Here is a 26,015-nt window from a genome sequence, read left to right on the forward strand (position 1 = left end):
AAAACAACGCTTTGTTGTAACTGTGCCTTGGACATATAGAATATTTCCAATTTCAGAAGCTGGAGGGTAAATTTCACCCTTGGAGATTTAAAAAAACACAGGGGATTGGGTTCTTTGTTCATTTCACATATAATTTCTCAACACATAAGGATCCAGAGCTTAATTGAGCATCTGACCAATTCTATGAGCCTTTAGTACTGGGTTAATCTGGATTTATGTATTCTAGGCAAAAGGAGTTAGTAATATGTGATACTAGTAAACCTACACAAGGACCAATTCTACTGGGTCTAACTTGATCCTTCATAATATTCCCTCTTCAGCCAAGCAGAGAACATGTATGGCGTCCATTTTGTTGAAGTAATTTAATCGCTTCACTGACTCTGATAACGTTATTTCAGGCAAAGGGAGTGTGTATTCACAGAATTTTGACACTTGCGAGCCTATTATCAAGTGCCCACTTCATTCGGACTCCCAGGTTCACCCTTCAGAACATCCCTTCCCCTTCAGCCAAGGAGAACGAGTAGGAGGTCAGTTTAGTCACACGCTCTCCTCGGGGAAAGAGGACGTGAAGGTGTGCCAGGTTAATGCACTTGACCCATTAAGAGCCAATGAAAAGCACTGGGAGGCAGGCAGAGGCTGAAGTGATTTATGGGCCTCTCCTGGAGCCTGCTGGATGGAGTTTAGCACCTGAACAGCAGCTCTTCCTCTGCTCTCCGGCACGTTCACACCGCGCAGTAACTCAGACACGCCTCGTGGGTTACTTCTGCTCTCTGCTTTTCTCCTTCTCTCCATCTCCCCCTCTCTCAGTCTCTTTCTTTTTCAGTCCTTCTTTGTCTCTCTGGTCTGTCTCACTCTCCCTCTCTGCAGTTATCTCACATAAAGCAGAAGTTCTTTCTTGCGCCCAGATGTATAATGGCACCGGTGAAAATTAAGAGGACAAAGTTGACTTGATGTATGTCTGATTTGTTGCTGTTGATCTTGGTTTCTGTCTAGACTATTTGCCCTGGATACTGCTTCTTGATTGGCTGACCATCCTAGTTTTTGCAGGAGCTGGACACTGAGTGGCAATATAGGTTAAGTGCTATGCCCAAGGGTGCAGAACACTCTAGCTAATTTCGCGTTTCACAATATGGGGGGTTTGGGGATAGTGTTCTATTGTGTTGCATTTAAATTGACTGAGTCTGCTGGAATCAATTAGTTTCTTTTTTTAGTATCAAGTGAGTGTGTGTGTGTGTGTGTCCATGAATTATTAGTGAACTGTACATTGTTGTAACTAAAATCCTTCTTTTAATTTAATTCCTAAATGTTATCTGAAATATGTCTTGTATGATATGGCTTGTTTATCCATTAGAAGTTTTACTAAATGTTATTAGGAAAAAGTTTCAATTCATCTAACCAGATTTTTTACTGTATCCCCTTCTATATAATTCCCTTATATCCTACTCGTCCTAGTAATTTATCTAAAATTGTAATTTTTAGAACTGACGTTTTCAACATCCTCTACATCAATGTTTAACACGTTCCCTTGATACTCTGCACTATTCATCTCTATTTTACCGACTGCTTACTCTTTGTGCCATGTTCTTCTTTTGGCAGCACTATCCGCATCAGTCGGAAAGGATGGCACATGCTCCTCAACTTCTGTTTCCACACGGCTCTGACCTTCACTGTGTTCGCTGGGGGCATCAATCGAATCAAATACCCCATCATCTGTCAAGCAGTAAGTGCAGTGCCTTTTAATTCCCGCTCTCTCGAAGCTCTCCGGGGGAATTGATTATGAATGTCTATTGAGGTGCGCCGTAGCGGTGGTTGTGATGCTCGGAGTGCACAGTGAAGTATATTTAGCTCTCCCTCTCTTTTCCCTTCCTCTTTCTCTCTCTGTGTCTTTCTCCATTACCGTCTTTGATGCTCTGATGAATAGGCCACAACAAGAGACAATACAGTCCGAGTGGCCGAGCGAACCCGAGCAACAGACGAACAAATGCTTTAGTATGCTGGCTGTCTTCTTGTCTGTTTCCTGTTGGCATAATGGCTGGCCGGCACATACGTATTCTGCAATGAAAGCCGCGCTGTCTCTCTCTCCGGGGGGTTTCCCGTCCACACCCCGACAGGCTTTTTTACCAAGCAGTCTGTTTTCTTAATGAGGTTGGTGTTTTTCTTGCTGTCCTCTTGGTGGAAGTGGGAGTACGCCTGCCGTTAATGCCATTGCCCGCTGCTTCTCTCTCTCTCTGTTTACCTCCATGGGTGGCACCTCTGTCGCTCGGGCCCGAGGCAGAGAAGTGAGCAAGTGAGGATGACAGAGGCACCAGGCATCGCCGCGGGACGTAGTTGGTTAGTAGGCCGGTGCACCGGGGAGAGTTAGCTGACGTGTCACCGGAGTGCCTTGTTTCCTGCTGGTTGTATTAACGCTCAGCTTTGTAAAAAGCAAAAGAGATCAGTGGAGAATGTTTCATTTTTTAAATACCCAGAGGCGTCTACGTGTTAAGCTTTGGCGAGGCCGTCTGCCTTGTGTCAACTAGTTCCAATGGTTTTGTGGAAGTTTTGATTTCAGTGGAAGTGACAGACTCATTTTCTTAGTGACAAAAGAATGAGCGTTGTTTTGGTAGATTCATTAGAAGATAATAGGTAAATGGGTAATGGTTGGTGTGAAGTTGAACTCTCAGGGCTTATTTCGCAGACACAGATTAAGCATAGTCTACAACAAAAAAAAAACAAAAGGAAGTTTTCCATTGAACATGGTGTTTTAGTCCTAGACTAGACTTAATAGGTGTCTGTGAAACCGGCCCTCAGGGTAAATGTAGCAACAGGAAAATTGTTTGTGTCAACTAAGAAGTAAAGAGGCCTGGTGTTCATTTCGTGGCGATTGATATGTAGACGATCCTGTAGTTTGTTTTGTTTTCAGAATGCGCCATCCTCCCTCAGATATCTCCCCTCAGCAGGTGGGCTTTTAGCTGGTGAGAGATTCATGGCTTTTCTCCCCTTCTACCTTTTAGTTGAGGATTCAAAGGTTTTCCCTCTATTTATATCTCCAAGGCTCTTTTCTCTTTAAAACCAGTCAGACAGCACACCTGAGACACTGTCGAGGCAGCCGCTTCTTCCTGCTATTACTAGCCATTTAGACATCTTCTATTACGTAATGAGTCCACCTCAATATGGAGCTGCTCGGATCGCTTTAGCTCAGTGTACTTCGCGGAAGCCAGCAATGCCTGATGTGTATTGGCTTGCCTGTCAGCAGGCTTGGCTTCACAGAGGGATGGCCAGGCTACAGTGTGCCTCTGATTTGTTTCATGCCCATCGAGAATCCTCAGGTGAAGACTGGTGACAGTGTCGCCATCCGAAAGGTGGCGAATCTAACCTCATGACTCCTCCCCTACCGGTTTGTCATTACGGGGGAATTTAATTTGTTGGCCAGACGGATGTGTCGGCGCCATTTCCTAGACGATGAGCGGCGGAGATGCCGCGGCTTGAGAACCGTGACGAAATCACGAACATGTAGATATCACCCGTCTCTCAATGTCACCACGACCAGAGGGGGTTTATTTTACACCGTGCTCCTGTTGCTCGGCCCTTCTGGCTATTTATCAGATTGAATATTGTTGCTTTATATTGGTGCAATTTATGTTCAGTGGGTGAACTTGACACCACCATGAGATTTTCGGCCTGCTTTCTCTTCCTCCCGATGGGGTTCAGTCTTTTACCCCTTTCCCAGTTGGGTGACAGTGTCTAGAACAATTGCATGGCAGTTTCACTGGAGGACCTGTTTTTGGAGGATATGTGTGATCACACATGCACACACACCTTTCCACCTGCCTCTCCTATCCCTCCACCCTGGATCTCTCTTAGACCCAGCGGGGCGCCACCTCACCCAGTTGGAGCTGCCGCACCACCCCCCTCTTTGACAGGCCAACTTCAAGGATCTCTGGAACGTGCTCCGGCAGCCTCTCAGCATTTCAAGCACATGTAACCCACCTTGCTCTCTGTTTTTCTCACCCTCCCTATCTTTCTCTCTGTCTCTGCATCTCCTTTGTCCTGAGACAAAGATAAATCATGTCAGAACTTTTAATGTGACCTATAATGTGAACAATTTAATTGAAAAACAAACCGAAATCTTTGAGAGGGAAAAAAAATTATAAAAACCTTCCAATCACCTGGTTGCATAAGTGTGCACATCCTCTTATAACTGGGGATGTGCTGTGTTCAGAATTAACCAATCACATTCAAACTCATGTTAAATAGAAGTAGTTACACTCCTGCCATCATTTAAAGTGACTCTGATTAATCACAAGTAAAGTTCAGCTGTTCTTGTAGGATTTTCTTAGTTGCATCTATGAGCAAAACCCATGGTCCGCAACAAGCTTCCAAAGCATCAGAGGGATCTCATTGTTGAAAGATATCAGTCAGGAGAAGGGTACAAAATAATTTCCAAAGCATTAGATATACCATGGAACACAGTGAAGACAGTCATCATCAAGTGGAGAAAATATGGCACAACAGAGACATTACCAAGAACTGAACGTCCCTCAAAAATGTATGAAAAGACGAGAAGAAAACTGGTCTGGGAGGCTTCCAAGAGGCCTACAGCAACATTAAAGGAACTGCAAGAATTTCTGGCAAGTACTGGCTGTGTGCTACACTTGGAAACAATCTCAACAATCTCAAAAATCGCCCTATGGGGTATGGTGGCAAGACGGAAGCCTTTTCTTACAAAGAAAAACATCCAAGCCCAGCTGAAGTTTGCAAAAAAGCATGTGTCCCCCAAAAGCATGTGGGAAAATGTGTTATGGTCTGATGAAACCAAGGTTGAACTTCTTGGCCATAATTCCAAAAGTTATGTTTGGCGCAAAACTAACACTGCACATCACCCAAAGAACACCATACCCACAGTGAAGCATAGTGGTGGCAGCATCATGCTTTGGGGATGTTTTTCTTCAGCTGGAACCGGGGCCTTAGTCAGGGTGGAGGGAATTATGAACAGTTCCAAATACCAGTCAGTTTTGGCACAAAACCTTCAAGCGTCCGTTAGAAAGCTGAAGATGAAGTTCACTTTTCAGTACACATCCAAATCCACAAAAGCATGGCTTCACCAGAAGAAGATTAACGTTTTGGAATTGCCCACCAAGAGCCCAGACCTGAATCCAATTGAACATCTGTGGGGTGATCTGAAGATGATTTATCTTTGTCTCATTCTTTTACATCAAAATAACCTGGGATTTTAACAGGGGTGTGTAGATTTTTACATCCACTGTACATACTTTTTTCCAGAGCTGTATGTATGTAAGAGACCACTGAACGTTTTTCTTTCCTTTCCAAAAAAGTTGAAAAGGAAAGTTTTAAGTGAGGAACAGAAGCGTTCAATTTGCAGTGGTCTCTTAATTTTAACCCTTCTGTTCCTCACTCAAAACCTTCCTTTTCAACTTTTTTGGAAAGGAAAAAAGCTGTATATGTAATGTCTGATCTGTGTCGATCACAGCTGATCTACACCGAAAAAAAACTAAAATAACCATTGATACTTAACAGGGCTCACTCTATTTTACTGGAATTTTTATTTGATTAATTAGAACAATTGTAAGTTAATAACTCTAAGACATACGTTGAATATGATGATTTCACCTCTTCCCGTTGACATTCACTTAATAAATAATTCATCATACAATCTCAAATCAAATTAACTGTAATTTACCATAGACCAATGTCATTCCTGCTCCCGAAAGTGAGGAATCCCACTCTATCCATGATGAAACAATGGAGCGATCGAAATACCTGGGAATTAATAACATTGTGTATCTATTCATAAAAGGAGCCTTTACTTCCTCTGATTTTTTTGCGGAAAACTGTGGCCGTCTCGGAAATACTTCTTTAGAAACTTACAAACTGTTAGAAAACATATTCTTTCATTTCAAAACACTAGAGCTCTTTTGATTGACAGGTGCTAGAAAATGTCCTCCGTTTCAAGCAAGTGTTTGTCTCATCTGTATGACACATTTGAATCTGTCAAACAACCATCAACTGATGCCATCAGGGCAAAATGAGAGTAAGAGCTACACACAGAAAAGTTATATACCAAACTGGGAGTATAGCTTGGAATGTATTCATACTTGTTCAGTCTTCTCCAGACACTGTATCAATTAACTCCTTTACAGTTCTAGGTCCTACACACATCCTACACTTTTCCAACTTCAAATGACAGACTCTTCCCTGACACCTTTGTTCTATGTGACAAGGGTCAAATGGCAGATGGTACACCACTCCTTTGTCCTGTTCTCTAACCTTCACAGCTACTGGTTAGGATATTTTTTTTATCCTCGCAGAAGTCCATTAGACTCTGTTAGACCCAGACTTGCAGTTAATTATTTTGGGAGTCTCAGAGGTTCTGATTGGAAACCCAAGGCCTAACAACAAGTCATTTCTTACAGTCCCATTTTGTCCGGAAAATAAATGTATGTTTAGGTAAAAGAATGAGGTTCCCGGGAGTCCAGTAAAAGGCAGCCCAAATTGGCTCAGCACTGCCTGAGGTTATGGGGTCGGTGGTGGACAGGGCTGCCTTGTATGGTTGTGCTTCAGTGCCTCCTTGTGATAGGCCGGTGAGCTCATTCATGGTTGTTGGTCTGAGAATGCACTCTCCTTCAGCTCATGTGTATTTATAAATCACTTCCTGGTTTGCTTGACAACGTACTTTGGAGACAGAATTTTAATCTACGCCCCCGCTCCCCCCTCAACTGCTGTGGAATTTTTTTGATCAGATGGGGTCGTAACTATGAATCGGACATCCCGAAACTGCAGGGGAGGAAAATAAGTAAAACTGTGGTAGCAAATAAGAAATGAATCAAGACGTCAATAAAACAAGGGCCAGGATATTAGGTTGCATTTCCTGATAAAACGAATGAACAAACGATAAACTACAGCTAATCAAAACAACAGTGTTTGGATTACACCAGACATAACTTGACGAAGTTACACAAAATGTTTTGCTTTTGATTTATCAGCCAACTCTTGACATTGAGATTCATGTTTGTCTTAGTGAACTCTGGAATTAATCAAAATTTTTTCCCCTGTGTCTTTCTTGATGGTAGAGTCATGAACACTGACCTTAGCTGAGACAAGAGAGGCTTAAGATCTCTGGATGTTGTTTCTTTGTGACATCCTGCCTTGCTCTTGTAGAGATTTGGGCAGGATGGCCCATTGTATACCACAGTATTCAGACCTCTCATTCTAACATACCCGTTCATTTGGTTCAACTAACTAGAGGGGCATAACATTTTCTCACCCATTTATCTAACACATTAAACAAATTAAGCAAGCCCTTAACTTTGGTGTATTTTTTTCTCTCAGACCTATATACATTAATATAACCCACAAAAAGATGTGACCCTATTCAATGTGAAAAATATGCAAAAATGTAAGGAGACAAATAATTTTTACAGCAGTCAGTGGTTAGAAGACAACTTGTAGACTGGATGCTACTTTAGGATTACTTTAGTGATTTCAAGTGGGTCTCCAGTGGCCTAGTGAACAGTATGTTATCAATAGAGCAGGCTCTGATTATTTTTTGTTAAAATGTAGAATAATACGTCCCCAAGATGTATTCAACTCTCATGCCCATGCATTCTTCTTTGCCTCCCAACCCATATTTTTCAGTGCATGAAGGCAAAATGCACCTTTGTCTAGACAGATTTACCACTGTTTATCAAAGGTGGCAGTTATTTTTGAGGTCACATATTTATACGTGTGTGTGTATGTATATATATATATATATATATATATATATATATATATATATATATATATATATATATCCTGTTTTATTTTTTAAGTTTGTTGTGGCCATATGAAAGCAAGGCATTCCACTTGATGGTAGTAAAGGTGACCAACTGAAATGTGACACACTTCACAACAATCACCAACAGAATACACAAATCCGCCATAACATTATGACCACCTGCCTAATATTGTGTAGGTCCCCCATTTGTCACCAAAACCGCCCTGACCCGTCAAGGCATGGACTCCTGAAGGTGTGCTGTGGTATCTGGCACCAAGAAGTTAGCAGTAGATCCTTTAAGTCCTGTAAGCTGCGAGGTGGGGCCTCCATGGATCGGACTTGTTTGTCCAGCACATCCCACAGATAATCAATTGGATTGAGATCTGGGGAATTTGGAGGCCAACTCAACACCTTGAACGTGTTGTTGTGTTCCTCAAACCATTCCTGAACCATTTTTGCTTTGTGGCAGGGTGCATTATCCTGCCGAAAGAGGCCAATGCCATCAGGGAATACCGTTGCCATGAAAGGGTGCACATGGTCTGCAACAATGCTTAGGTAGGTGGTATGTGTCAAAGTAACATACACATGAATGGCAGGACCCATCCACATGATGTAAAAGGAAACGTGATTCATCAGACCAGGCCACCTTCTTCCATTGCTCCGTGGTCCAGTTCTGATGCTCACATGCCCGTTGTAGGCGCTTTTGGCAGTGGACACGGGTCAGCATGGGCACCCTGACAGGTCTGCGGCTATGTATCCCCATACACAACAAACAGCGATGCACTGTGTTCTGACACCTTTCTATCGGTATCATCATTAACCTCTTCAGTAATTTGGGCTACAGTGGCTCATCTATTGTATCAGACCACACAGTCCAGCCTTCGCTCCCCATGTGTATCAGTGAGCCTTGACCCTGTCCATGACCCTGTCGCTGGTTCACTGTTTTTCCTTCCTTGGATCACTTTTGATAGGTACTGACCACTGCAGACTGGGACCACCCCACAAGGGCTGCAGTTTTGGAGATGCTCTGACCCAGTCGTCTAGCCATCACAATTTGGCCCATGTCAAAGTCGCCCAGATCCTTCCGCTTGCCCATTTTTCCTGCTTCTAACATATCAACTATGAGGACAGTTCACCTGCTGCCTAATATATCCCACCCACTGACAGGTGCCATGATAACGAGATTATCAGTGTTATTCACCTCACCTGTCAGTGGTCATAATGTTCTGGCTGATCTGTGTATTCCTCAATAGTGTAATTAGTAAGATAAAAAAATATATATTCTGAAGCACAATTTCACCAGGCACCCAAGAACGAGTTTCCATAGCGACTTAGCAGCAGCCATCTCATTTGCTTTGCCTCAATATCCTCCAGACTATCAGATTCAACAACACCAAATAGTGCTTTCTGTGTATGTGCACAAGTGCCGTTTCATCCACTTCGGGTTGTGTATGCACTCTTGTTGTCTTCTTCAGGTCAAGATCCTGTTTAGTTTGAGGCAGTAAGACGCCACCTATCAAAAATATCTTCACCAAGGGTTTTATTCCATCCTTTTGTCGTTGGCTACTGTGGCTGTTTGTCTATTCAGCCAACGTCCCTTTCAGTCCATAGCGTTTGGGTTAGACTTATGATTGAATCACAGACCACAGCCGTTAACTGGCCTCAAGGTTTTTTCCAATCAGTATCATGTCTGGCTCCTTCATGGTTCCTTCAGTCCCTGTGGAGATGTTTGAGCCTAGCCGACTGGAGCGAGTTATTTGATTGGATATCTCTTAGTTTTTAGCGAACTGACGAGTGTGTTTGGTGAAAAAAGACACAATGCATTGCTAATTCTCTCATGCTTTCCTCTTTTCTCTCTGTCTCTCCCTTTCCCTGTACAGTAGCTGTATTTATGTGTCCTGATAAAGCCATAAAACAATTCCAAATCAATTCCCCTTCGAGAGTAATTCATGAATGTTATGACAAAAAAGGATAGGACACATTGTCTGTTTAGAAAAGAAGCCTTGCATTTTTGTCTGTTTAGAAAAGAAGCCTTGCATTTGTTACCCGTGGAGCAGGGTGGACGTGACCAACATTTACATTCTGGTTTATTGTTGACGGCTTCAAGGTTACGGTCTCGAGTCCTCTAATGCTATTGGTGACGGACGTGCGCATGTAGGCGTGTATGCACTCATAACAAAAAGTCCATCTTCCCCTTCCACTGGGATCGATCGCCGCGAGAAAAAAAAAACAGTCTGCGTTAGCGACGCTGGCGCTACGCTTTTCGCGACTGACAAAGATTTCGCCCTGTGGGTCGATTTGATTAAGTGTGAGTGGAACGTGGACAATGAGAGGACAACACTGTGACATGACGTCGAGGAAGATCCAGTGAGTGAGCCTTTTCTGCCTGTCTCCCCCCCGGTGCAGGTCGGCCTGGTGCTGCACTACTCATCTCTGTCCACCATGCTGTGGTTAGGGGTGACGGCCCGGAACATTTACAAGCAGGTGACCAAGAAGCCTCCGCAGCCACAGACCGGAGACCCGCCAGCTCACCCCAAACAACCCATGCTGAGGTAAGAACACCCACCCTCTCTTAACTCTTAACTGTGTGTGTATGTGTGGGCGCGTGCGTGTGTGTGGGCATGACGCACCATGCCTCTATCTTTCACCTGCGTGTGTGTTTCAGGTCTGTGTGGTTGACCGTCCTTGTTCTGAATGTGCTGTTGGTATCTTTTGGAGGTTAGTGACGGGTTCAACGCACAATTCTCTGCTTTCCTCTTTCATTTCATTCAGACTGTAATGTATGGTTCGTGCTGAGTAGATGTGCTTCTGTGAATCTGTACACAATAGCATTGGCCTGCTCTCCTGCCAGTGCCTATTAATTCCTCACTCCCATTGAATCCTATCCTTTGTACCATGCTACTCTGTTATTAGAGGCTTTGGGATTTTAACCTTGGGTTTAACCTTTCTGGAAAGTTTTCTCTCTCTAATGTTGCGTGTTACCTACACAGAAAAATATATATTTGGGCTTGCAGTGTTGAAGGAAAGGAAATAATAAGCCAGTCGTGTTTGTTTGTAGTTTGTCTGCTTTGTTTTTCTCTGAAATCTCCATTACTGTCTGGGTTTCACCAGAGACACTGGATCATTAATCCAAGGAGCCTCTATAGCGTGTTGACATGTCTCACTCTCCACCTTGGTTCACTCTGAGCTCTATATGGTAATAATCCTGCCACTGCTCTTCATGTAATCCTTCAGTTAGGTTTGAAAAAGGTTTGTGCTTCTCTTAAATTTTCTTACATGAGAAAAACAAAACAATATCCAGTGTGTTAATTGATGTACACCAATATAACCAGTTAAGTCAGTTATTTCTCAGTTTCTTAATTCCAGCTTGGTTACGAATGTGTCAAACTCATGTCAGGATATTTGCTTGAGTCACTCTTGGGTGTCAGGACTTGCATCATTTTGAATGGCATGATTTGGAAATGACTCAGATAAATACCCTAGATCTCTAGGATATTCTTTTTAATCAAACACATTTCAGAAATGGGGCCTATTCAATTTAGAGACACCCATTAATGCGGTAGAGGTGACATTCAGCGAGCTGTCTGCTGCTTAGCAACTATCATTAAGACAGGAAATAGGGAGGGAGAACATACTTAACCTCCTGACATCTGTACAGGGAGCATGTGTTCATCAGTACCATCATCATCGTTTAATCATCATCCTCCCGGTCATTATTGCCATAATTATCATTTTTCAGCAACTTGTCATCAATATTACCTCAGAAGATGGTGGAAGAGCCCTTGTGGAAAAGGAATCTCACAGGGCCTGTGGTTTCATTTTCCTTTGAAGGCTTCACGCTGACTGTGTTGGGCTGGTTTTGCAACTGACATTTTACACAGATGACTAAGTGGTTTATGTTCGGAGCTCAAGCGTAGGGAGGAAGTCTGAGTCTGTGCCGTGTAGTAGAGCGGTGGAACGTCAGAGTAAAGTCTATAAGGGTACTCATCTGTTTTTTTTCTTTTTCTCCTGTCTGAGTCCAAGTAGCTATTGAACAGGCCGTCTCTCTACGTTGCCTATGAGGTAGATGGAGGGAGTTGTTTGCTTTCCATGATGACAGATTGGTTTGGCTTGTGTGTTGGCGGAGTCCTCTGGCTGAGACCACTTGGCTGGGTGAGAGTGGTAGGAAAGGGGGAGACGGTCTTTCCAGCTGAAGAACAGACGAGACTGAAACAGCTGCTGTGGGTTGAGAAAGTTTGATAAAGGTGAACGATAATGACCATATGAAATAAGTGTGATAATGTCCATTATCTTCAGTAATAGTGGAATAATTCTTTCATTTGCATATAAAGTGCGTCCAAAAATGCTAAATTTCTATTGGTCAACAGAAGGTGCACCAACCTCTTTTGGCAAATTGAAAAGCAGCATCCTCAATCTCTAAGATGATGGGGTCATCTCAGCCATTTCCTGGTTGTGAAAATTCAACACTGTTCACTCTGTTTAACTGGGAAAACAAGCACTGAATAGGGTCGAGAACCATTGTGCCATCTAAACCTAAACATCAAATGTTTTATTTGAAAATAACCAATTGGAAGCAATTGCATAGAACCCTCTTCTTTGTAGGAGCATATATAGCTCAGTATTTGAATTGTAATTGTTTTGTTCTGTATTTAACTCCGCCCAAAGCTTCTCACCCCAATGTAGCTGTTCCCATGGTGCCCATCCAACGCTCTATATGGTTACCTCAGTCAGCTGGTGACCTCCATCAGGACCCAGCTTTTTCAACTCGGAATCTGATCACCCATCTCAATCCATTTAACAAAATCATATCCGCTTAGGTGCACACATCCGTGTTAAGGTCGCTTTCATGTTATTTGGATTTCTTTTCTTTCTATCTCTGCTTACTCATAGCGTTTGGCACATGTAAGAGAATCAGGGATAGGGAGGTGGAAGGAGCTGTGTGTACACTTAGCCTGTCTAACTACATTTGAGCAAATTCTATTAGAAAGGTTGACACTCGTGTTGATGCTGACAGACAGACATAGCACAATGACGCCAAGTTTACCATATTATTTCAAATAATTGTTTCTTTAAGTTACCAGTTAAAAGTTTAGAAACAGTTCCCCTTTCACTTGAATAGTCCAACACTTTCCTCAAGCACTTTTGAATATTAAAAACACCTCAGTGGTTCTCTGCGTGTCTTATAATTGTAACTTCAGTTCCATGGTGGTTCTCCAACAAATCGTATAAACGAGCAAACCCAGATAGCCTGTGATTTCAACATGTGGGATATGTTCAGAGGACATTCCTGCGTGGACCACAGCCACCGGACGCCATTGAAAGTCATTAAGGACGGGAGGCCCCGGGATCCTCTGCCCCTCTCCACATGGACAGATTTTTGAACTCTTGCACTGCACAGGCAGGGTCCGATATTTCGGAGGCTACCATCTTGTCTATCTGTCTTGTCTGTCATCCCGCATGAGATAATGTGACAGAGCAGATGTGTTTCGGTGCTGCAGAATGTAAAGCCTAGATGAAAGGGGTGTGTGTTTGTGTGTGTGTGCGTGCGCGAGCGCCTAATGCTCGCCGTCAGAGGGGCCCAGGCAATGAGACTTAGCCACCGGGGACAAATCAATTTCCATCATCCTTCTGCTATCCTGCCCTCCACCCATCCACCCATCCATCCATCCCCCTTCTCTTTCTAGTCAGCCCAGGAACAGCCTGATGACAGAATCTGATGGCATCGGGTTATTGGGCTGTCAGCTAATCCAGAGTCCCATCACGATGACCTTTGACCAGTTGACCCCTGTGCTTTGTTGGCCCCACTGGTTTAATGGCATGGATGCTAATAAGTACATAATGATTCCTACCCGCTCTGGAGGAGATGGAAACCTCAATTCACTCGGCTGGGAAACACTGGATCATGGTAGAATATTCCTCGCTTTGTGCCGTGAAGTACAAAACCCTAATCATTTTCGTGCCGCTGCTTCTGTGTCAAAATACAGAAATAGAGCAAGCTACAGTAAGCAGCACAACATCCTGTTAGACGATGCAGATGTACCCAATCCCCCCGTCTGTCTGTCCTGGTAACAGAACAGACACGAATGTCTCACATTTGGAGAGGTCCAAGTCCTCTACTCTCTGTAGTCAATCCTTGGCCGGAGGGCACTTCTCGATTTGGGGGTGTCTATTCCTATCAGTTTATGATTGCGTCTGCTGCCCCAAACCTGATTCAAAAGCACCCCACCGTCTGAACTGTCTGCCATTTTGTGTCGCCTAAGCGTGTGTGCTTGAGGGACTCTCGAAGGATACGCTGTGACGACATGGACAGAGACCTAGAGTTCGGAGTGTGTACGTGTTGCTGTGTATGCGGCCATGTGTTGGCAGCCAGGCAAAGTGTGCGTTTGTTGACCGGCGACCCCTCGAGCTGCAGATAGAGAACAGCGTAGAGCACTAGGCGTTAACATCCAGACGGCGCTCTCCCGTCTTTATACTTATCTCCTTGACGTGTGCGTAAATGGCTTTCTGTTGGAGCAGCGTCCTCGGGGAATCACTCCGGCCAGACACTGACAGCCCTGTTAATGCCTGTGCTTCCACCTGCCCACACAAACATCTTGATTGTAATTGAATTTTGGGACGGGTGCAGTGGGAGGGAGGGGAGAGCAGGAAGGGAGAGAGGCATAGGAGTGAGGGAGGGGTAGGAGCAAGAGAGGGACCGAGATCGACAGAGGGATAGATGATGGGGCTGCATTTGGCTGACATTGTGATTTTTTTTATTTATTTTTCTCCAGAGCTGAAGAGTTGCGAGGAGAATGTCTCAAGCAGCGGTAATAATAGAGACGTCCCCTATTTGAGAAGTGGACATGTACTGGGCCGTTTGAACCTGCTCCACCGCAAAATGAAGCTGTTTGCCCGACTGGTCATATGACTGACTGCTTCTCAGAACTGTTTTTCAGGTTGCCGACAGCGGCTGACTTGTTTTTTGCTGCGTGGAGGAGGGAAGAGGAGGAGAAGGCCTGTTTGACCTCCTCTTTATCTCTCAAGCTGTCTCTCATTTTCTCTTTCCCTCTTGTCTTTCTCCTCATTCCCAGCGTACAGCCCAAGCCGACACACAGGGAGAAGCACATCCTCAGGTCTCACTGTCTTTCTTGCTCCTTTTTTCTCTCTCTGCCTCTCTTTCGTTCTCTCTCTCCTCATGGCTCTCTCTTTTTTTAATTCTCTTTTTGACTATCTGTGACTGTTAGTACAGCCTTGAAAAATATTGGTGTTGTGAAGTTTATTTTTGAGTGTCACCCATTTTTATAATCTCTCTCTCTCTCCCCATCTCTCTCCTTCTAGGTTTTATTTAGTCAGTGGCGGAGTTCCCTTTATCATCTGTGGAATCACAGCAGCTGTCAATATTGACAACTACGGCAGCGGGGAGGCCACACCCTAGTAAGTCAAACAGCAGCGCCCTGTTTTCAAGGTCACAGCAATACACTGTTTTACATCCACACACACAGACATACCTCCTTAAAGACACAGACATACCTCCTTAAAGGTTACATTTCTGTTAAATTTCTCATTTATGCAATTATCTAATCAACCAATCACATGGCAGTTGATTCAATGCATTTAGGGGTGTGGTCCTGGTCAAGACAATCTCCTAAACTCCAAACTGAATGTCAGAATAGGAAAGAAAGATGATTTAAGCAATTTTGAGCGTGGCATGGTTGTTGGTGCCAGACGGGCTGGTCTGAGTATTTCACAATCTGCTCAGTTACTGGGATTTTCACGCACAACCATTTCTAAGGTTTACAAAGAATGGTGTGAAAAGGGAAAAACATCCAGTATGCGGCAGTCCTGTGGGCGAAAATGCCTTGTTGATGCTAGAGGTCAGAGGAGAATGGGCCGACTGATTCAAGCTGATAGAAGAGCAACTTTGACTGAAATAACCACTCGTTACAATCAAGGTATGCAGCAAAGCATTTGTGAAGCCACAACACACACAACCTTGAGGCGGATGGGCTACAACAGCAGAAGACCCCACCGGGTACCACTCATCTCCACTACAAATAGGAAAAAGAGGCTACAATTTGCACGAGCTCACCAAAATTGGACAGTTGAAGACTGGAAGAATGTTGCCTGGTCAGATGAGTCTCGATTTCTGTTGAGACATTCAGATGGTAGAGTCAGAATTTGGCGTAAACAGAATGAGAACATGGATCCATCATGCCTTGTTACCACTGTGCAGGCTGCTGGTGGTGGTGTAATGGTGTGGGGGATGTTTTCTTGGCACACTTTAGACCCCTTAGTGCCAATTGGGCATCGTTTAAATGCCACGGCCTACCTGAGCATTGTTTCTGACCATGTCCATCCCTTTATGACCACCATGTACCCATCCTCTGATGGCAATTCCAGCAGGATAATGCACCATGTCACAAAGCTTGAATCATTTCAAATTGGTTTCTTGAACATGACAATGAGTTCACTGTACTGAAATGGCCCCCACAGTCACCAGATCTCAACCCAACAGAGCATCTTTGGGATGTGGTGGAACGGGAGCTTCATGCCCTGGATGTGCATCCCACAAATCTCCATCAACTGCAAGATGCTATCCTATCAATATGGGCCAACATTTCTAAAGAATGCTTTCAGCACCTTGTTGAATCAATGCCACGTAGAATGAAGGCAGTTCTGAAGGCGAAAGGGGGTCAAACACAGTATTAGTATGGTGTTCCTAATAATCCTTTAGGTGAGTGTATACCTCCTTAAAGACACAAACATACCTCCTTAAAGACACAAACATTCCTCCTTAACGACACACACATTCCTCCTTAAACACACACACATACCTCCTTAATGGCTCAGCGTCTCCATGCACCAATATTCTGCAATGACTCTTCATCTCATTAACACTCTAAAACAGATTAGATTCAGGTAGATCTAATGATATGTCACACCTCAGTGTATACTTTTCTTTATCACCTAAGGTAATTTATCGCTTCAAGGGGTCTGTGGATTTTCAGTTTTTCAATGTTTATTAACCCCTTATTCTCACTGGAATTGGCCTGTATGCATGGGGCTAACTGAAGAAATATGAACATGTTCTTATCCATGGTATAAATTGAAAGGGAACAGTTTGGAGATAATTTAATTAGCCCTAAGGTTAGGACACACCTGTTCACCTGCCACAAGACTGAATCCAAATATCTCACTGCCGATTTAATGTGCATTTTATGTCTGTACTGTACTTCTACCTGCATTTGTTGATAACAAAATTGGAAAATTCCCTGGATGCATTCAGTAATATGATAAGGGTACGCTTGAAAAACATTGGACCAAAAAAAGGACTCGAGTGAGAGGAGTAGCTGGTGTCTTTAAGTGGCCGTAGAACTCTCAAAAGCACAGTCATTTCAGTGAAGTTTATGACTCAATAAAGGGTATTTAACTGGATGCAGTTTTTATTTAGATCTCCTAGCGGTGCCCTTGAGGAATTAGCGCCAGCATGCTCGCTGTTATTTTGTTTGTAACGCAGCCATGAGTCCCCGTGCATCACATCACTGCTGTTTGTTTAAGCGGTCTGAAATAGGCAATCGCAATCTGGATCATCAGACAACATAAAATATGCAGAAGTCACCCAATTAGCTGGAGGGATGGGAGAAACTGATTGCCGTGCTCTGTTCTTAAGTTCAGGATCAGTGTCAGTGAAAACCCATGCGGCGCTGTAAAAAACGTTTCGCCTGGCACATTCCTGTATACAGCTCCCGCTTTCCGTTTGCAAATCTGCCATCGTTTACCTGGATACAGATACGAGTGTTATGAGTGACACTAATGTAGCCTCCTCTTTGTCTGATCGCGTGTGTGTCTGTGTGTGTTTCAGCTGCTGGATGGCATGGGAGCCCAGCTTGGGAGCCTTCTATGGCCCTGTGGCGTTCATCGTCCTGGTGACCTGCGTCTACTTCCTGTGCACCTTCATCCAGCTGAGGCGCCACCCTGAGAAGAAGTACGAGCTGAAGGCCCTGACCGACGAGCAGCAGAGGCTGGCATCGGGTGGCGATCCGGCCGGGCACCGCCACCAGGGAGGGGAACCCGGAGCCCTGCCATCGGCGCCCAACGGGGGCCACTGCCATGCGGGCTGCCACCTGTCCACCGCCGCCCCCGTCGACCCCTCGCTGCTCGCCAACGAGCATTCATTCAAGGCCCAGCTGAGAACGGCGGCCTTCACCCTCTTCCTGTTCGTGGCCACGTGGGCCTTCGGCGCACTGGCCGTGTCCCAGGGTCACTTCCTGGACATGATCTTCAGCTGCCTGTACGGCGCCTTCTCGGTGACGCTCGGTCTGTTTGTGCTGATCCACCACTGCGCCAAGAGGGACGACGTGTGGCACTGCTGGTGCTCCTGCTGCCCCGGGCGACGTGCCGACCAGGGCTGCCGTGGCCACGCTCACGGCCCCTCGCGTCCGAAGGTGAATGTCAATGGGGACACACTGGGACACTGCCACCTGGACTCGCCATGCCCGGCTAAGGCCCTGCTGGGACACGCCCACGGGGGCGCTGTGGCCCACTGTAAGCAGAACCATGTGGCGTGCCTCGCCCCTGCGCCCTGCTGTGCCGCCCTGCACAGCCAGCAGGTGGCAGAGGAGGACCTGCTGCTCCACGGCAACCCAGAGGGCTGCCGGCCCGGTGTCCACCTGCACCGCTGCCTGAAGGGAGGCTCCAGGACTAAGCCCCGCCCCTTTGGCCGGCACAGGCAGGGAGGCGGCGGGGGGGCGGCAGAGAGGGAATACGCCTACCACATCCCGTCCAGCGTGGACGGGGGCTCGATCCACAGCTCGCGCACGGACAGCCCCCACAGCACGCACGAGCGCCACGGGCACATCTGTCACCTGGCTGCCGCCCCTCACGAGGCGGGTCACCTCGCGTGCCAGGCGGCCCACGAGGTGTCGCTGGCGTGCCATGCTCCGTGCCACCGGCACGTGCCTTGCTGCGCCAAGGCGGACCTGTTCCCCACCCTGTGCCAGGCGGAGGCGGGCGACGCGGGCACCTTCCTGTGTGGCTGTGGCAAAATAGCCAACGAGGAGGATCTGATTGCGCCCCATCACCACCTGGAGATGCACCCGCGCAGACAATCCTACCCTCAGAACCAGCCGTCCAATCAGAATGGGATCCTTAAAGGCGGCCTGCATGAGGGTTTGCTGTACACATCGGACAGCACAGGGAATATACGCACGGGACCCTGGAAGAATGAAACTACTGTGTAGCACGCTGAGGGAAGACCGAAAATAGGCCTCCACTCTAGCCTCCCTCCCTCTGATCCTTGAGTCACTTCTCCCTTTCTAGAAACTTAAACCACAAAAAAATATTGAATAACTCTCTGAGAGTCACAATCCTTTTTTTTCTTCATTTGTTTTCATGTGTTCCGTTTCCCTGTAAAGTTATTTGACATGTTCGTAAAGGTTCCCCCAATGACCAGCCGCCACAACACAAACTGATTTTGCTTTCATAGATGAATGTGAGTCATACCCCAGACGATACAATAGCTTTTGTTAAAGGTTGTTTCACCACTGTTATTATTATCACCAATCTATAGAAGATGGGAAAATATGGATGTGTGTGGGTGTGTGTGTGTGAGAACAGGACAATTGTGTTTATTTCAATGGCTCATAGATAAATCCATAGACCCAGTTCTCTCTGATGTGTAACTTCAGTACTTTGAGAAGCTCAGTGTTTCAGGCAAACACACCAGCAATTTAGACTCATTGGTATTTTCACCATTTTGAAGCATATTTACTAGAATATACTGTGAATATCCGCTAGAGATGTCTTAGTAATATACAAAGATAATCTGCTCTTGTCAAGAGTTCCGTGGATGCCGACACGTAAAAAAAAACTGAAAAAAACTGAAAAAAATAACAACCAAGAAAACTGAAAAAACCCGTTGAGTATTCTGTCACAGGTTGATATTGAATGTCCTTGTCTGTATGCTGTCCTACTCTAGTGTTTTTTTGTTTGTTTCTTTGGGGGGAGAGAAGTATACAACAACAACAACAGTCGCATTGTCATTGTGTATATTTGTGGTGTTGGAGAGCGATCGTGCCAGTAGTGTCATAACAGGCCATGACCAAGCAATTCTGGGTTCATGTCGTGTTGTCCCACAACCCAATTCAGCATTTCCGATCTCTGGCATGGCTTTGGTGAAATGGTTGGAGGTTAATTTAATTGGTCAAGTCCATGCTTTATACTCTATTTATTTCTAGGAAACGGAGCATGCAAGCCTTATATATATATCTATATATATAGCTATGTGTTTTGTGTTTTTTTGCCTTGTATATCAATGCACATTATTGACAACCACCCACAATATGTCTACAGAGCAGATGGAACTGTGGTCACTATAACATGACGTGAAACATTTCTATTTTTTTACATTACAGTGGATGTTCCTACTGCCATGTTCAGAAGACAGGGCTGTTATTCACTGTTCCCGTTATTGTCACATTCAACTCATGCCTGAGAACATGCGGGACGTTAATTGAGTTGAATATTTAAACTGCATAGGTTATACAGGTGGAGTTACAAGGTGGCCCTTAGGGACTAAGTACTTTTAAAAAGCCTTTTTTTTTTTTGCCCTTTTGGGTCACCAGCTTGGTATGGAAATGAGTCATTCCTGAGTTAGAGTGAACAGACAAAGTTAAGAAAGAATCCAATTGCTACTTTACAAGAATACAGCAACTCCTGCCTGGCCAAAACTACATTGGCATGAAACACCGCGCTATCCATCCTGTGCAATCCTGTCTATGTACATAGAATTGATTTGGATTAATTATTTTATAAAAGATTTAAGATATTTAAGAGTAAACATATATATGTAAAGAAAATGTATGGAAAAGACAAAGCTCTTAATGTTAATGCTCAGTATCTGAGTTTAGAAATGTCTTTTGTTTTTTGGTGCATAGTTTCTTTGCTTTTCTTTTTAGGTTGCTTTTCTTTTTGTTCTGATCTTTAGTCAGGTATGTGGACTGAACATATATTTTGTTATATTTAACACACAAATGCACTAATAGCTATGGGATACCAGGATAATGTCACACATGTCAGCTGTGATTGAACTGAGAAAAGAAATCCCCTCAACATAGGGGCTTGATTTGCAGAAAGAATTGTTTGAATGTGAAGGATTTTTGAACTGAAATGTATAAATGATAAGACTGGATTATTTGAAACATTACAAGGTAATGACCGGCCAGTAGCATCATGGGCCCCAGTGAGACCCTTGGACAGATGAATCTTGACTTCATAGGTATGTGTCCATGGATGAACTGCCATGTTACATTATCAGTCAAAACCCCTTGGTATGTCCGTCCTTGGTATCTTCTCAAATCATCCTGCATTAAACATGTCTATGCGAGAGTATTTTTGCTTTTGGTCTTTTTACTGTACCTCTCGCACATCGGCCTACAGTATTTCTTAGAAGCAAAATTAGCTTTCAATGTGTTTGGCCTCCATGTTTGGTACCCTAGGCCTCTTATCTACCGCGGCTCATCATTCAGCAGCAGTTACTGCTAAATTCAGCCAGCTGGAGAAGCTTGTCATTTCTCTGCCAGTTTACGCCTGTGGTACTTTTTTCTACATCAACAACATAGATACCAATAAATGTATTTTTTCACCATGCGATGAACAACACGTTTTGCTGTGTTTGTGCGCCTGCATGAGTGTGTGCACGTGTTATGTTGCAGTATCCTCGGCAGGGATGTACACAGACGTGTCTGAGGCACGGGTTAGGTGGGGGGGGGGGGGGTACATATGATAACAGGCTTAACCTACAGCATGTGCGCATGCAATGCGTGCCAGCCAGCACACGTTTGCAGTGTGTTTGTCTGAATTAGTATTAGGATGTACTGTTTGCGAACAGTATGTGAGTGTGGGGAAATGAGCTTGTGTGTCTTCTGTGCATCACAAATCAGGCCTGACAGGCCATGAAACGCCTGAGCACATTTAATATGCAACAGAATTTTCTTTTTTTTCTTTTTTTACAAGGCCACACGCCACTCAGCCCCCACCCGCCATCAGATTATTCCTGTAACTTTGGGCAAATAAAATTCCAGGCCTTTACATTCAGGCCTGAAGACAGTTTGACAGAGACAGAGATCTCTCTGCGACCTTGTGGGATGCTGTCAAGGTGGTCCACTAGTGTGCACTGTGACTCAGAGAGATGATCTGATTTCCCCCAGAGAGGAGAAACAGTCCTGTAAATATTTGTTGTGCGATGTTGATTACAGGGTGGTGTGGGCGTTTGTGGCTGAAGGCGTTAATGCATGTGTGTACCTCTGTCGACGACAGGGTTGTAAGCAGTACTGGAGTCAGATGTTGTTCATTGTGGTGGTAATGAACACAGGGCATGAGAGGGTGGGATTTAGATGAAATGTTTCTGAAACAACCAATCTGGTCTTGGATATGCTTTGGTGGAACCTCATACTGCAGTGCTATAATCCCTCAGTCTGACCGAGGGACTGTTCAGTGTAATTGGTAGAAAATGCCAGGTGCAGTCTAAGAATGTGTTTGTGCGGTATAGCAGAGGTTAGCATCTTGTGTCAGTTGCTGACCTTCACTCAGTTAACCATGTCAGCTTACAATTTTTAGCACAGCCTTCCAGGTGCTCAACCGTCCTGTGATTCTTCGCTATTCGCCACGCTGAGTAAAACGATTTGTGCCTCCTTAATGTACAGTGGAGAGAACAAGTATTTAATACACTGCCGATTTTGCAGGTTTTCATACTTACAAAGCATGTAGAGGTCTGTCATTTTTATCATAGGTAACTATGAGAGACGGAATCTAAAACAAAAATCCAGAAAATCACACTGTAGGATTTTTCAATAATTAATTTGCATTTTATTTCATGACATAAGTATTTGATCACCTGGCTCTCGCAGACCTGTTAGTTTTTCTTTAAGAAGCCCTCATGTTCTCCACTCATTACTTGTATTAACTGCACCTGTTTGAACTAGTTACCTGTTTAAAAGACACCTGTCCACACAATCAAACAGACTCCAACCTCTCCACAATGGCCAAGACCAGAGAGCTGTGTAAGGACCTCGGGGATGAAATTGTAGACCTGCACAAGGCTGGGATGGGCTACAGGACAATAGGCAAGCAGCTTGGTGAGAAGGCAACAATTGATGGCACAATTATTAGAAAATGGAAGAAGTTCAAGATGGTGGTCAATCTCCCTCGGTCGGGGCTCCATGCAATATCTCACCTCGTGGGGCATCAATGATCATGAGGAAAGTGAGGGATCAGCCCAGAACTACATGGCAGGACCTGGTCAATGACCTGAAGAGAGCTGGGACCACAGTCTCAAAGAAAACCATTAGTAACACACTACGCCGTCATGGATTAAAATCCTGCAGCGCACGCAAGGTCACCCTGCTCAAGCCAGCGCATGTCCAGGCCCGTCTGAAGTTTGCCAATGACCATCTGGATGATCCAGAGGAGGAATGGGATAAGGTCATGTGGTCTGATGAGACAAAAATATAGCTTTTTGGTCTAAACACCACTTGCCGTGTTTGGAGGAAGATGAAGGATGAGTACAACCCTAAGAACACCATCCCAACCGTGAAGCATGGAGGTGGAAACATCATTCTTTGGGGATGCTTTTCTGCAAAAAGGATAGGACGACTGCACCGTACTGAGGGGAGGATGGATGGGGCCATGTATCGCGAGATCTTGACCAACAACCTACTTCCCTCAGTAAGAGCATTGAAGATGGGTCGTGGCTGGGTCTTCCAGCATGACAACGACCCAAAAGACACAGCCAGGGCAACTAAGGAGTGGCTCCGTAAAAAGCATCTCAAGGTCCCGGAGTGGCCTAGCCAATCTCCAGACCTGAACCCAATAGAAAATCTTTGGAGGGAGCTGAAAGTCCGTATTGCCCAGCGACAGCCCCGAAACCTGAAGGATCTGGAGAAGTTCTGCTTTTCTGATGTATCAAATACTTATGTCATGCAATAAAATGCAAATTAATTACTTAAAAATCATACAATGTGATTTTCTGGATTTTTGTTTTAGATTCTGTCACTCACAGTTGAAGTGTACCTATGATCAAAATTACAGACTTGTATATGCTTTGTAAGTGGGAAAACCTGCAAAATCGGCAGTGTATCAAATACTTGTTCTCCCCACTGTATATATGAAGTCGATATTGACAACCACTTAGGGAGAATTTCTCCTTCATCGCCAGTGAACCGCTAAGGTTTTTCTGTTATCTATCGTCTTATTTATCTGTATACCGTGGCAAACTGGTGACTTGATAGATTGGCAAACAGGAGGCGATGAAGGCTTTCTCTGAAGTTTTTTCCCAAAACTAGGCTTCAGACATTGAAAGAAAAAAAATGTCTCAAGATTGCCTTCTTGTCCTGCATATCTCAAGAGAGCTCTGCCAACGAGCTGAAGGGCGACACTCCTGGGGCAAGCTGCATTTTTCAAAGTGCTTAATGCCTTGGAGGGTAACTACTTGCCCTTTACTTCGGTGGACGCAGGATTGGAGGATGAGGTAGCTAGGTTCTAGTCTGACCACACAGAGGGGGATATCAGGGATACGTTGTCTCAGTAATGAAAACAAAGCCTGTGACAACTAATCATGTAAGAACTGCAGAATATAACAACTGTTTATAATGGAATAGCTTTCATTTGTTTTTTTTAAATAAACCAATAATGTTATAAAATTACTTAGCGAATAACAATACAATTGTGTTGAAAATGTAAGTTATTAAATTATTGATTGGGTATAACATTATTCACTGGGTATAAGAAATTCATTCAAAATGTCATAACTTTTATTGTTAATAGAATAATATACTGAAAACTGAATTGAAGTTCGCTGTAGGTTTATCTATTGAAAGCTGTTCCGATGACTATACCAAACCTGACTCCTGAAGCTTAGCCCAAACTAGCAACACACACGCATAAAAGCCATGATGTCATGTGTGTACTGCAAACACACACACACCCCTATTCTGAAGACAGAGGGAGAGGAAACTTGGTTACATGTGGGCAGTTCCAGCATTACGGATGTGATATCAAATATACAGTTGCAACAATAGATAAACACAGCTTTATTTAACAAAGAACACACCAAAATGTGTACTTTTACATTAGTGTGCGAAACCTCTCGGATAATGAATTTTTCTGAAGTGAGTAATTGAAGTCAGGTGTTTCAGTCAATGAGACCACATTCAGGTGTGGGTTAAGAGGTACCCTGTCATATAAAAAGCCCACTCGTGTAGAAACGACATGAAAATTTGATTAATGCAAGGATACCACAGAGGAAACCAATGCTCCCTGAAAAGCATGCGTCTGTGCTGTGTGGATTAGTGTAAGGACGTGCTCTACTTGGTTTGCAAAACGTTTTTACATCTACAGAAGTTAATCTTTTTTTACAATTGTGCAAAAAAATTTACAAACAAAAAAAACGTATGTTGCTGTTTTACCTACAATTCTGACCCCGTTTTATTGATCATATTTATGTCTCACAAACAAATGAGAATAATACAATATAAATTGTCTAAGTTTCTTCTTTCCCTCTGAAATACGTGTGAGTGTTTGTGTCTTTTTAGTTAAGGCTAAGAGGAGTCAGGTTTTGTGTAGTCATCCGAACAGCTTTTTGAAAGACAGAGCTGCTGTACTTGTAAGCTGTGACACTCGACAGCCTATAAATAAAACTTAAATGCAGGGATTTGTTAGTTAGTTAGCAGTCTTTATTATCCCCAAGGGGCAATTTGTTGCACAGCCAGCAGTAAATTCAACTATCAACACAATTAACACAGTTAACTCCCCAAACACCACACAACCATTCACACAAAAAAAACAACAACATAGAATTAATTCAAAAGGCCAATAGCAGCAGGAATAACATAATTCTTAAATATGTTGGTTCTACATCTTGGTAGGTTTTATCTGTGACCAGATGGAAGCAACCTGAACTCACTGAACAAGGGGTGACTAAGGTCAGTAAAGATTGACATTCTTTGTAACTCTGACTTTACACAGTTGGAGAGGTCATTTAGATTTATGCCTGCAAATTTACTGCACAATCTAACAATTCCCTCCAACTTATTTCTAAAAAAAAAATGTTGTCAACATTAAAACATCTAAGCTTCCAATAAAAATACATGCCCTGAAGTGCCTTTGCACAAACAACATCTGTATTTGGTTCAAAGGTTAGCTTATTATCAATTATTGTTCCCAAATACTTGTACTGCTGAAAGACCTCAACATCTTGGCCATAAGTAACAGCAGGAACAATCCG

General features: G+C 44.1%; 1 protein-coding gene across 3 annotated transcripts in view; it reads left to right on the top strand.

Annotated features, from left to right (window-relative positions):
- LOC105025939 (adhesion G protein-coupled receptor A3) overlaps positions 1 to 21,124 on the top strand; it is a 177,754-nt gene extending 156,630 nt beyond the window's left edge. For 2 of the 3 annotated variants that reach the window (XM_020047631.3, XM_020047632.3), the window contains 5 exons: positions 1,597 to 1,720; positions 10,163 to 10,308; positions 14,827 to 14,868; positions 15,074 to 15,169; positions 17,598 to 21,124. In XM_020047631.3, coding sequence (XP_019903190.2) covers positions 1,597 to 1,720; positions 10,163 to 10,308; positions 14,827 to 14,868; positions 15,074 to 15,169; positions 17,598 to 18,975 — 1,786 coding nt within the window. In that variant the 3' untranslated portion in view covers positions 18,976 to 21,124. The remainder of the gene's footprint in view (positions 1 to 1,596; positions 1,721 to 10,162; positions 10,309 to 14,826; positions 14,869 to 15,073; positions 15,170 to 17,597) is intronic. The other variant, XM_013134275.4, reaches the window with a different exon arrangement.
- The last annotated feature ends 4,891 nt before the right edge of the window (positions 21,125 to 26,015 follow it).

The sequence above is a fragment of the Esox lucius genome, chromosome 6 (assembly GCF_011004845.1).
Source record: "Esox lucius isolate fEsoLuc1 chromosome 6, fEsoLuc1.pri, whole genome shotgun sequence".
Taxonomy (NCBI): domain Eukaryota; kingdom Metazoa; phylum Chordata; class Actinopteri; order Esociformes; family Esocidae; genus Esox; species Esox lucius.